This window comes from Carlito syrichta, unplaced genomic scaffold, assembly GCF_000164805.1.
Source record: "Carlito syrichta isolate Samal-C Ts95f unplaced genomic scaffold, Tarsius_syrichta-2.0.1 Scaffold289350, whole genome shotgun sequence".
In the NCBI taxonomy this organism is placed as follows: domain Eukaryota; kingdom Metazoa; phylum Chordata; class Mammalia; order Primates; family Tarsiidae; genus Carlito; species Carlito syrichta.
The window spans coordinates 37,643-51,036 of NW_007233446.1; the positions used below are offsets into that span (position 1 = coordinate 37,643).

The 13,394-nt window shown below is 41.3% G+C and overlaps 1 protein-coding gene across 1 annotated transcript in view; it reads left to right on the top strand.

The window, feature by feature from the left end:
* GRIK4 (glutamate ionotropic receptor kainate type subunit 4) overlaps positions 1–13,394 on the top strand; it is a gene marked incomplete at its 5' end in the record, with an annotated part of 42,381 nt that overhangs the window by 27,059 nt on the left and 1,928 nt on the right. Inside the window, one exon of the mRNA XM_021710522.1 lies at positions 10,000–10,134. Coding sequence (XP_021566197.1) covers positions 10,000–10,134 — 135 coding nt within the window. The remainder of the gene's footprint in view (positions 1–9,999; positions 10,135–13,394) is intronic.

Consider the following 13,394-nt stretch of genomic DNA (forward strand, 5'->3'; position numbering starts at 1 on the left):
AAGTTGCCCAGGCGGGTCTCGAACCCGTGGGCTCAGGCAATCCACTCACCTCAGCCTCCCAAAGCGCGGAATTGCAGGCTGAGCTACCAAGCTGGCTCCTATAATCAAAAGGCTTCTACCCAAATGGCCCCCAGGTTAGAGGGACAGGTGTTAATGTAAGATGTGGGTGTGCTTTCTTCTACTTGCTTTTATGTGAGATGGGGCCTCCAAATGTGAATGTTAAGGGCTTCTAGCCCTCTTGAGCACCTTCCTCCTGGAAGACAGAGTTGAGTTTTTTAATGATCCCTTACTTTTGATTATTCAAAACAGAGGCTCTTGCTTTACACAGGTACTCAAGAGTTGGCTGTGTAGATTTGTAGTCCAGTGTGTATAGTCCATTTGATACATTCACGTGAGCCCGCAAAGCTATTCTAGGCAAAGTCTCAGTGTAGGCAGGGACTGCTATTGCATAGTATTATTTTAAAAACAAAAAACATTAGCTGGGCATGGTAGCGCACGCCTGTAGTTCCAGCTACTTGGAAGGCTGAGTGGAAGAATCGCCGGAGCCCAGCAGGTCGAGGCTTCGGTGGCTGGGAGCGTGCCATTGCACTCCATTCTGGGCAACAGAGTGAGACTTCAACTCAAATAAATAAATTAATTAATTAAATAAAAACAAAAAACAGACATCCACTTGGACCTTTGTGAGAAGAAACCCAAGATGTCTTGAAATGGCCAGATAAAGCTATTTTTCTAGCTTTTCTAGCTATAGAAAGCAGCATCAGATTTCTGTTTCTGAACCATGGTTCGTCTCATAGTGTTGTGCAAAGCTGACTTCCCTGGCGCCAATGTAGCTCCATGTTCTGTGATGACACTACTGACTGAAGAAGCATTCAAGTGTGCAAGCATTCCTGAAGCACACAGGACATAAACTACCCTCTTGGCCTTTTCCTAGATAAAAGATGCCTTTTAATTTATGATTGTGGCCCCCCTAGAATCAGGGTTTTATGTGTTCATGACACTCCTCCTGAAGCTTGGCAATCTAATTGCCAAAATAAAAGGCATTTAATTGCATAGCTAAACTCAATGTTTGACACCATAGAAATGAAACAGCCATATCATTCTACAAATATTTATTGAGTGTATACTATATACGAGGTATATACTAGCTATTGAAGATACAACCAGGAACTATACCTGGCTTCCAGGAACTTAAAAACATGTACAATGCTCCTCAAATTGTCAATTTGTAGGCTAATTTTAGGCCTGGCTAGAGAAGAATTATCTGTGAAATCTGTTAAAATGACAGATTCCTGGGCCCCATGACCAGAGATACTGATTCAATAGGTCTGGCGTAAGGATTGGAAATCTATATATTTTTGTCTATATATTTAATTAAATGTGGAAGATAACAATGCAAGCTTTAAAAGGACAATTAATAATTGAAAATATTATAAAGCCTGTTGCAAGAAAATGAGGGAAAAAGAATGCAATCAAGAGAGAAAAACAGGCCAGACTTGGTGGCTCAGCCTGTAATCCCAGCACTTTGGGAGGCCGAGGCAAGTTGATTGCCTGATCTCGCGGGTTCGAGACCAACCCAAGGAACTTGGCGAGACCTCATCTCTACAATAAATAAAAAAAATTAGCCGGGTGTGGTAGCACGCACCTGTCGTTCTAGCTGCTTGGAAGGCTGAAGTGGAAGGATCACTGGAGCCCAGCAAGTCGACGCGTGCCACTGCATTCTAGCCTGGGCGATGGAGTGAGACTCCAACTCAAAAGAAAAAGAAAAGAAAAAAGAAAGAGAGAGAGAAAAACATGAGAGAAATGGCAAATCAGGTGAGATGTCACGGGACACTGGCAATAAACAGAGGAACAAAGACATGAGAACATAGTGACAGAGTGACCTCTGTTGACAAAGAGGTCAAGAATGAGAGCAATATCTTTATTTTTTTTTTTATTTTCATAAGTGTCATTTTATGGATTTCTTAAACTTGTATTTATGGAGGCCCTACTCATATCTCAATGGTCATAGTTGTCATTAATTTCTTTTGCTTTGTTTTTCTTTTTAATTTATTTTATTTTAAAGATATGGAGTACAATTCAGGATTAGGAATACAAGTGGTCATCATACAGGTAAAGTTTGGTCCTCTCTTTGGTCCCTACTTTGCCTGATTTGAGATCAGGTACCCTTATTAATGTTATGTGCCAACCCCCATCCTGGGCAGTTTCCAACTACTGCTAATCTCTTTCTTATAGTATTATGGTAAATGTTCAGGGTCTACTTATGAGTGAGAACATGTGGTACTCAGTTCTTTGTTTCTGTGATAAATCACTGAGTATTACAGACTCTAAATCCATCCAAGTTGCTGTGAAGTGCATTATTTATTTATTTGTTTCTGTGATAAATCACTGAGTATTACAGACTCTAAATCCATCCAATTGCTGTGAAGTGCATTATTTATTCTTTATGGCTGTGTAATAGTCCATTGTGAATATGTACCACATTTTAAAAATTCAGTCCAGTTTTGATAGGCATCGTGGTTGGTTCCATGTTTTTGTTATTGTAAACAGTGCTGCAATAAACATGGGTATATTCCCAAAAGGGAGATTGCTGGGTTGTATGGAAGATCAATTTCTAGTTCTTTTGGAATTGCCACACTGTTTTCCACAGAGGTTGAACTAATTTGCATTCCCAGCAAAGTGTATAAGTGTTCCCTTTTCTCTGCATCCTCGCCAGAATCTGTTTTTTTTATTTTAGTAATGGCCATTCTTACTGGAATTAGTTGATATCTGATTTGCATTTCTCTGATGATCAGTGAGGCTGAGCATTTTTTCATGTGTCTTTTGGCTGCTTGTATGTCCTCTTTTGAGAAATGTCTATTCATGTCTTTTGCCCACTTTTTAACAGGGCTGTTTGTTTTTTCCTTTCAGCATGTTTGAATTCCCTGTAGATCCTGGATGTTAGGCCTTTGTCAAGTATGCAGTTGGCCAATTTTTCCCCCCATTCTATGGGCTATCTCCCTGCTCTCTTAATGATTTCTTTTGCTTTGCAGAAGCTTTTCAGTTTGATGAGGTCCCACTTGTCTATCTTATCTCTTATGGCGTGGGCTTTTGGGGTTTTGATCAGATATTGATCACCTATTTCGATTTCCATTAGGGTGTCTCCTGAATTTTCTAAGATTCTGAAAGTTTGGGTTTTTACATTTAGGTCTTTGATCCATTTGGAGCTGATTTTTGTGTATGGTGACAGGTAGGGGTCCTGCTTTATTCTTTTGCACGTGGTCAGCCAGTTTTCCCAGCACTATTTACTGAATGGGTTCTCCTCTCCCCAGTAGCTGTTGTTGGAGGCTTTGTTGAAGATGAGGTGGTTGAGAAATTGAGGTTTTTGCTTCCAGAATCTCTATTCTGTTTCATTGATCTATATGCCCATTCTTGTACCAATACCAGGCTGTTTTGATTATTGTAGCCTTATAATAAAGTTTAAAGTCTGGAAGTGTGATATTTCCTCCTTTGTTTTTGATTGTTTGTTTGTTTTGTTGGGTGTTTTTTGTGGGTTTTTTTTTGCTAAGGATTGTTTTGGCTATTCATGGTCATTTATGTTTCCATATGAATTTCTGTATTGTTGTTTCTATGCCTTAGAAGAATGATGGTAATTTAATGGGTATAGCGTTGAATCTGTAGATTGCCTTTAGTAGGATGGACATCCTAACAATGTTGATTCTTCCAGTCCATAAGCATGGAATATTTTTCCATTTGCTTGTGTCATCTTTGACTTCTTTGAGCAGTGTTTTATAGTTTCCGTTGTAAAGATCTTTCACTTCTCTGGTTAGGAAGATGCCGAAGTGTTTCATTTTTTTGTGACCATTGTGAATGGGATTATGCTTTTTATTTGGTTCTCTGCCTGTTTGTTGTTGGTGTATAAGAATGTGACTGTCTCTTGCATATTTATTTTGTACCCTGGGATTTGCCAAAGGTCTTTATTAGTGCAAGGAGATTTTTGACAGATTTCCTTGGATTTTCGAGGTATAGAATCAGCCAAGAGGGATAACTTGACTTCTTCTTTTTCTATTTGGATACCCCTGATTTCCTTCTCTTGTCTGATTGCTCTAGCTAGGACTTTCAACATTATATTGAACAAGAGGGATGAGAGTGGGCAGCCTTATCTTGTTCCAGTTTTAGGGGAAATGCTTCCAATTTCTGTCAGTTTAGCAGTTATTGGCTTTGAGTTCATCATTGATGGTTCTTACTATTTTGAGGTATGTTCCCTCTATGCCTAGGTGTTTGAGGGTTTTTATCAAGAAGGGATGCTGGATTTTATCAAAAGTGTTTTATGCATTTAATGATATAAGCATGAGGTTCTTATTTTTACATCTGTATTTAATTACATTTATGGTCTTATGGGTGTTGAACCAGCCCTGCATCTTAGGGATGAAGCCTACTTGGCCATGGTGGATGATTTTTGAGATGTGTTGTTGGATCCGATTTGCTAGAATCTTGTTGAGGATTTTTGTATCTGTGTTAATCAGGGATATTGACCTGTAGTTCTCTTTCTTTGTTGAATCTTTACCCGGTTTGGATATCAGTGTGATGTTAGCTTCATAAAAAGATTTGGGTGGGAAGAGTTCCATCTTTCTGGATTGCCTGGAATATTTTCAATAGGATTGGTATTAGCTCCTCCTTATATGTTTTATAGACTTCCACTGGAATTCCGTCAGGTCAGGGCTTTTTTTTTTGGAGGTAGTTTTCTTATGACAGAGTCAATTTCCTAAGTTGTTTTGGGTTTATTTAGGATCTCAATTTCTTCTCATTTCATCCCTGGGAGATTGTGTGATGTTTAGAATGTGTCCATTTCATTTAGGTTATCGAGTTTGTTCTCATACAGGTGTGCTAATCTCTGATAATCATTTGTATTTCTTCGGGGTCAGTTGTGACTTGATCTTTCGCATTTCTGATTGTATTCATCTAGGCTTTTTCTTGGTCATTTTGGTTAAGGAGGTCTATCAATCTTGTTTATCCTTTCAAAGAATCAGCTTTTTGTTTCATTGATTTTTTTCTATGGTGATTTTGACTTCCATGTCCCATATTTGAGTTTTTACATTGGTGATCTGGATTCTTCTGCTGAAGTTAGGATTTTGGTGGTCTTGCCTTTTCAGCTCCCTTAGATGATTTGTTAGGCTGTCAATTTGTTCTTTTTCAACGTTGTTGATGTGTGTTCATAGAAATATAAATTCCCCTCTTAGTATAGATTTCATGGCATCCCAGAGGTTTTGATAAGATGTTTCTTCATTTTCATTTGTTTTCAGGAACCTTTTAATTTCTGTTTTGCTTTCTGTGTTGACCCAGGAGTTGTTCTGCATCATGCTATTTAATGTCAATGTCTTTGTGGGTTTGGGAGGAATTTTGTTGGTGGTGATATTTATTTTTATTCCACTGTGGTCTGAGAAGGTGCATGGTAGTATTTCTATCTTGTGAAATTTGTTTATGCTTGACTTATGGCTGAGGATGTGATTAATCTTGGAGTACGTTCCATGTAGTGACGGGTAGAATGCATATTGTGTGGTTGTTGGGTGGAGTGTTCTGCAGGTATCTACTAAATCCATTTGGTCAAGCACCAAGCTGAAATTCTGGATCTCTTTGTTGATTTTTTGCCTCAATGATCTATCTAGGGTTGTTAGTAAGGTATTTAAGTTCCCTGCTATGACAGTGTTAGAGTCAACATCTTTTTTTCGTTTACTTAGTGGCTGCTTTATAAAAGCTGGTCCTCCGGTGTTGAATGCATATGTTTAGGATGGATATTTCTTGTTTATGGATCAAACCTTTTATCATGATGTGTGTCCTTTTATATCTTTTTAAATTTTTGATAGCTTAAAGAATGTTCTGTCTGATATTGAGATCATGACTCCTGCCCTCTTTTGTGATCCATATGCCTAAAAATTTGTTTTCCATTCTCTAATTTTGAGTCTGTGGATATCCTATGTGGTGAGATGAGTGTCCTAAAGACAGCAAATTACTGGGTCATGTGTTTTTATCCAGTTTGCCATTCTATATCTTTTCAGTGGTGCATTTAGTGCATTCACATTCAGGTTGATTATTGAAATACAGGAGTTTGTCCCTGACATAATACTCTTATAAGGCTGGTTTTTTTTTTCATTTAGCTTTTGTGTTCATATATGTGTGTGTTTTCATTTCTGTGAGTATGCTGTGTGTTCTGCTGCTTCTCTGTGTGTGTGTCACCTAGGCTGGAGTGCGTGGCACACTCACGGTCACCCCAGCATCGACCTGCTGGGCTCTGGCGATCTTTCCACCGCAGCCTTCCAAGTCACCAGAACTACAGGCATGTACTACCATGCCTAGCCTGTTTTTGATTTATTGTAGAGATGAGGTCATGCCAAGTTGCCTGGGTTAGTCTCGAACCCACGGGCTCAGGCAATTCACTTGCCTCAGCCTCCCAAAGTGCTGGGATTACAGAGTGAGTCACCAAGCCCGGCCTATGGTCTTTCTTTTGTTTCTTTTTTCTTCTGTGCACAGCACCTTTTAAAGCATCTCCTGTAGAGCTGGTCTCAAAGCAGCATATTCTCTTAGGGATTGGATGTCTGGGAAGGATTTTAATTCTCCATTGGTGATGAAGTTTAGCTTGGCTGGGTAGGGAATTCTTGGTTGAAATTGTTTATCTTTGGGAACATTAAAAGATTGGGGTCCAATTCCTTCTGGCCTATAGTGTTTCTGTAGATAAGTCTGCAGCAATTCTGATTGGTCCCCTCCAGTAGGTAGTCTCACCTTTTTCCCTCGCTGCCTTTGGAATTTTACTTTTCTACCTACTTTGTGTTGGCAAATTATTATGTGTCTAATGGTTAGTCTTCTCATAAGATGTCTTGCAAGGGTTCTCTGGGTCCCTTGTGCCTGTATAGCCATCTCTCTGGCCAGGTGATAGAATTTTTCTTGAATGACCTCATGGAATCTTTGTTCGAAGGTATTTTCCATTTCTTTTTCTATTTCAGGTATTCATATCCAGACGTAGGTTTAGTTTCTTGATAAAATCGTACATCTCTTGGAAAGTTTCCTCTTTATTCTTAAGTTTTTATTCTATATTTTTAATAGATTGGGTTAATTTCATATTTTGGACTTTCAGTTCTGAGATTCTTTCTTCTGCTTGATCAATTCTGCTTCCCACGCTTGTCAGTTTGTTATTTATTTCTTGGGTGAAGTTCTTTATTTCTATGTACACTTTCTTGAGTCTGTCTAGCTCTGTTGCAATTTCATTTAGTTTTAGCCCTTGTATTTCTTGATTTTTAATCTTTCTGTCCAACAATTCTCTGATCTCCATAAGTACCTTCTAGGTACTGTTGTTCTGGAAGATAGCCATTGTTTGTGCCCCAGTAGCTGTTCTTTCTAGCACTGACTCTTTGCTGGACTCTGATGGTTGCCAACAGCCATTCATTGAGTTTTCTTCGTTTGTAGCAATTCTCTTATTTTTCTCTTTAATTCTATTGCTCAGTGGAAAATGGAGAAGCAGTCACTTCTGCTATTTGCTCTACCTTTTGTCCTTTCTTGAGCCAGGGTTCCGGGTATGTTTAATTATGAAGTAGGGCTGAAGGTGGGGTGTTCTGCTGTTTTTTTTACAATTCTGAGCACTTGTTAGGAGGTGGGAGGGACTGCAAGGATTCTGAACCTATTGGCAGTTCATAATGTTTGCTATCTAGTGAATGGGCCAACTGGAACTTGCTCTTTGTCGCTGCACAATATGACTTCACAGTGAATTTGCTTGTGTAGCCCCTGAGTCCAAGACAAAAGAAAAGAGAGGAAAAAAAGAGAAAGAAAGAGAGAAAAAGAGTAAAGAAAAATAGGGGGAAAAAAGTAGGCAAAAAGCAGAGAAAGAACAAAGAGAAATAGAAGGAAAGAAAAGAGAAAAACAACCACAAACAAAGCAACCAAATGAGATAAACAAACAAACCAATACCCTCCCCCCAAAAAATGTTGATAAAGAGCGCTCAGCATTAGTATGTCTCTTGGGGGGGTGCTCCCTCTTATGACGGGTTCTGAAACTGCAGGGCTGTTACTGCAGATTCCCTATTCGCTGTTGGAATTTAAGATGCTAGAATCTGCCGGGCTCGGTGGCTCAGCCTGTAATCCCCCGCCTTTGGGAGGCTGAGGTGAGTGGATTGCCTGAGCCCGCGGGTTCGAGACCCGCCTGGGCAGCGAGACCTCATCTCTACTATAAATCAAAAAATCAGCCAGGCATGGTAGCACATGCCTGTAATTCCGGCTACTCGGAAGGCTGAGGTGGAAGGATCGCCGGAGCCCAGCAGGTAAGGCTGCAGTGGCCGGAAGCGGCCACTGCACTCCAGTCCGGGCAACCGAGTGAGACTCCAACTCAAAAAAAAAAAAAAAGATACTAGAATCTTCACCCCTGCTACCTGCAATTGGTAAGTGTCACAAGCCTGTATGAGGGAAGAGCCTGAGATAACTTGACACAGCATCTCTCGGGATCTCACCCCCTTCCTTCCGCTCCCAGCATGGTCACAGCTCGGGGCATTCAGTTCATGGCAGGGGAGTGGGGTCTTCTCTCTCTGCCCTGCCCTCCTGATCTCTTTCACTTGTCGCTAGGGGCAGAGTAGGGTATAGTCAGTTAGGCACTTACCAGGCTCCTGCTTCCCAAGCTAACTCAGGGTGGAGGATACATCGTCTGGGGTTCTACATCTGCTATTAACCACCAGGGCTTGTGCACTGGGGGCATTGTTATCTGAGACTGCAAAGAACAGCCCCAATGATCTCAGGATGCAATTCTGCTGTTCCACAGATGCCACCCTGGAGCACTTTTCTACCCAGGCATTAAAGAGTCTGCTTAGTTTCTCTGCCGGCTGCTGTTCCTGTCACCAGTGGAGTCAATAGGTCCCTCTCCAGCAGTTACCACAGTCTTCGAATCTTGAGACCTGTCGGCTAGACTCTGGAGTCAGTCCAGTTTTGGGGTGGCTTCTCCCTGTTGTTTCCTCAGGACTCTGCCTCAGATTCCCTCGCTGCACTCACTCCGTGGCCCTTGCTGCCAGCGTGGTGTTGGGGTCAGCAATCACTCCAGCAGTTCTTCCTCGGATAAGCTCTGCTGATCTTAGAAAATGGTGCTCAGCTTCTGCACTCCAGGAAGTGCTAGGGTCCAAGCAGAGCAGCTGTGGTACCAGTGGCTTCACCAGGAGGGCCCTGACCACTTGCCCTCAAATCCCCACTCAGACAACCTCTCACACTTCCACTTACACACAGAAACATATGCAGAATTGTTCATACAATCACTCACATACACAGGGATTCATGCAGTCTAACTGGCTACACAGCCATCTTCCCGGAAATCTCTAAACTTCAATGACTTTGAAAATGTCAGCAATCTCAGTGAAGATCTCTCTGTTTCTCCACTATCTTATCATCTGTACATTTTGCTCCTGCCAAAAAGCTCTGGGTGCTGACCAAGATGACCTCAGCATCAAATCTATATTTTTAACAAGCTTTCTAGGCAGTTCTGATGGCAGCCAGGTTTGGGAACCACTAGTTTGGTGGGATAAAAAGTTTTACTTAATAGGATTTTAGCAACATGTTGAGACAGATAGGGCAAATACAATTTTATTATTCATGATTTGGTCAAAACGGTTGCTTTATATCACACAAATACATTGTTAAGAAGATTGACTAAAATGTTTATGAAACTGCTAGAATTTACAGGTATTTTGTTGTCATGCCTCTATAAGCTAAATTAGATTTCACTGAGCCCTTTCCTTAAGTTGACCCTCATCTCCCAGCCCCAGGCACCACCTTGTAGGCTTCTCACCAGTCTCTTTTATTTGTAACAAGTTCTCCCACCCCAGTTTATTCCAATAATGCTGCATTTTTTAAACACAAATAATTCAATCTCTTCAAGGAATGTGTGTCTCAAGTATCTACAAGATTCAAGTTTTTATTTTAATGTCTTTAGAATTTTTGATAGAATGATTATGTCTACCTGCTCTTTTATGTAATTTTTCACTTATCACTTTCTTACAGGCCTGGGAATGGAGAATATTGGTGGAATCTTTGTGGTTCTTATTTGTGGCTTAATCGTGGCCATTTTTATGGCTATGTTGGAGTTTTTATGGACTCTCAGACACTCAGAAGCAACTGAGGTAAACTTTCAAAGGGGTATGACCCACAGTGTTGGTAGATTGGTAGATGGGGTGAATCTCCCAGACTCAACGCATATAAAAACCTTTTCAGACAGAACCTGTGAAATCCCACAGGAGGGCCAAGTGCCCACAGGAAGTACTGTGGGAAGAATTCCAGTCCCCAGGGTAGGAGGTCCAGGTTCATACTTCATCATGCAACCACTGAAGGGGCACTTAGCCTTTCTGGGTTTCAGGTTCTTCTTTGAAACAGTCAAACAAATAAATATGTGAAAAATGCTTTATGAAAAACAAAGCCTTATAGAACTACATTTTAAGATGAAGTGTAATAAAGAAAAACAGGTGATAGTACCAGGTGCCTGTGGAAAAGAGGGCCTGAGTCAGTCCTTCCATTTGGAATATATTTTTACCTTACAGGTAAAGACCCTTTGAAATATCCCAACTCCTGCAAACCCAAGAATTAGATCTTCCTTCACAGGGATTTTGAATAAACCAACTGTGGTTTAGAGACAGGGGAAACAGAGTTAATACAAAATGTACACAAATTGAAGAGTCTGAGAAAAAGGAAGAAGACTTATCCCATTCTTTTTCCATACCACTCCAGAGAAAGTGCACAAATCCTTACAAGTCAATTGCATTTTTCGATTTTTAACAGTATACAAGCCTCCATCTCAATCTCCCAACTCTGGATCTTCTTAAAACCTCCTTATCTAATTGGCACTGGAGAAATATCCCATAGCTATACAGACAGTGACCCAGGAAGTCTATGGAATCTGGCCTTATATGGGATCTGGACACAACACTGCCTGCCTGTCCTCATACACTTTTGTGCACAGCCTCCTTCCCGTGTCCCACTAAGGGCTTCCATGCTGTCACCTTTTCCTCAAGCCCCTCTGCTTCTGCATACATAGAGCTTAATTTTACTTTCCACCTCATCAGGAGTGACCAGCCCCAAATAAAAACAGGTATTTTGTTGTCATGCCTCTGTAAGCTAAATTAGATTTCACGGAGCCCTTTCCTTAAGATGACCCTCACCTTCCAGCCCCAGACACCATCTTGTAGGCTTCTCGCCAGTCTCTTTTATTTGCAACAAGTTCTCCCACCCCAATTTACTCCAATTATGCTGCAATGAAAACCCCCACCTGAAAGTTCCCCCGTAGCTATGACCACCCTGCAGCTGGAGCTGGTGTCCTGGTCCTCCTTCCTTCCGACTCTGCCTGCTGTCTCCCCCAAATTCATAAATATGCTCAAGTTTGTGCCCTATTTTAAAGTAATAGCAAGATTATTATTGCTCTTGCCCTACCTTTTCCCTCTTCCAAACCAAGGGGTCCAACTGAGAACCTCAGTCTCTGTCTCTTTGCTCCCCCTTTGATCCTCAACCCAGGGTAGCCTGGCTTCTCCCCACCCCTGCCCTGAAAGGCCCTTGCTGAAAGGTCTGGCCCTTCCCAATGGAAACAACCAAAGATAATCCATTGGGCCTTATTGGACCTCAGTATTCCCCTTGATGACAAGGACGGTTTCTTCTAGAATCTCTCCCTACTTGACTCACATGGCACCAGCGCTCTTGGTTCCCCTTGTATCCCTGTCTTCAGTTTTACTGGCTTTCTCCCTTTGCCCACTCCTTGAGTAATGGTAATACTTATTTATTCCACAAGACCCAGTCTGGTGTTCCCTGTAAAATCTCCCCCATTTCTCCTGCCTTCTCCCCAGGACCAGTAGCGTTGACAATTCCTCCTCCTTCCCAACACCATTGAAGCCTGTGCATGGGGCCCTTACATGCTGTGTAGCAGTTATTTTTGTATCAGGCTCCCAACTAGACACCGAGCTGCTGCCTGAAGTAAAGACTCTGTCTTTTTATTCCTGTACTTCCACTGTAAAGCTCAGTACTTGACACACAGTAGACAGTCAATAAATATATGTTGTTATACTCTTGTCACATATAGTGGATTGGGCAGGTGGTATTGTTTTTGTTATCACAGATTGAAGCACAGAGAGGTTAAGTGACTTGCCAAGAGTCTCTGCTACTTAGTAACAGGTGATAGATCTGTTCACCAGTAACTCAGGCCATGCTCCATTAGGTGATCCTACTTCTCTGTGGCTGCTTCACATTTGGGTATTCTCTCCGAAGTTCACCCATGGTCTGGGAGTACATTGAAAAATTAAGCAGGAGTTAGAACACTCCCAATAGATAAAATGAAGAGTAAAGATTATGATGGCTATTTGGCTGTGGTTGATTAACTGTTTCATTGATAAAACTGGACTAAAGAACATGGAAGAGCAGTAGACATCTCCTATCATGGTCTGGGAAAGTGTCCTTTCCAGTTCAGGGTAGAGGATTCAACAGAGCAAGCCTGGACTTGGAAGTAGATAGTTTTAGATCCAAGATCTGGGCCAGCTATTTATTAGACACATAATTTTGGGCGAGGCATAACTTCTCTCAGCCTCCATTTCCACATTTGTGAAATGGATATCATAATAATAGTAATAGTAGTAATACAGGTTCATGATTCTTCATCCACAATTCTGAGACTCAAAAAGCTTGGAAATCTCTGAGTTCTTTGTAAGTTTGATGCAGATGCATTCATTGACAAAACCTGACTAGTGATTATGGTCTTTATCTCATGAGGTGTGAGAGTACATGCATGTTGCTACAGAAATATTAATGAGTTTAAATCCGTCTGCCCCAGACCCACTGGGTGTGATGCATAACATATTGTTTGTGCATTGTATTGCCTTTCTAACATCCAGATTATCCGAAATATTTCCCATTTTTAAACTCAGCTGGAGCCAAGCGTTTCATAGTAGGAGGTTGTAAGCCTGTTGTAGTCGTGGTTGCTCTTGCCTTAGTTATTACAAGGCATCATCTCCAGCCATAACCGGTTGTTTAAATGAAATGAGAAGCTTCAGCCTGAGAACAGAACAGCCATGGAGACATGGTATCTTTTTCAAGTATGTGAGAGACTAACGTGTGATAGACCGGTTATTTATTTATAGAAGGCTTCAAGGTCCAAATTTAGCTGGGATCAATGAATGAAAATTTCAAATATAGAAGTTGTTAGCTCCGTAGAAGGAAGCAGCATGTAATGGAAATGTGCAAAACTGCCGGATCATTGTCTTTGAAGGTGTTCAAAGATTGGACCCCCAGCTGGCAGGGCTCTTGAACCTTGTGATGTGGAGGGCTTTGAACATTAAGATGGGGGTGGGAGGGGGGAGATGGATCCGGAGGCCTTCGGACGATCTTTATGCCTCAAATGACACAATTCTGCGAACCCTGTCTCG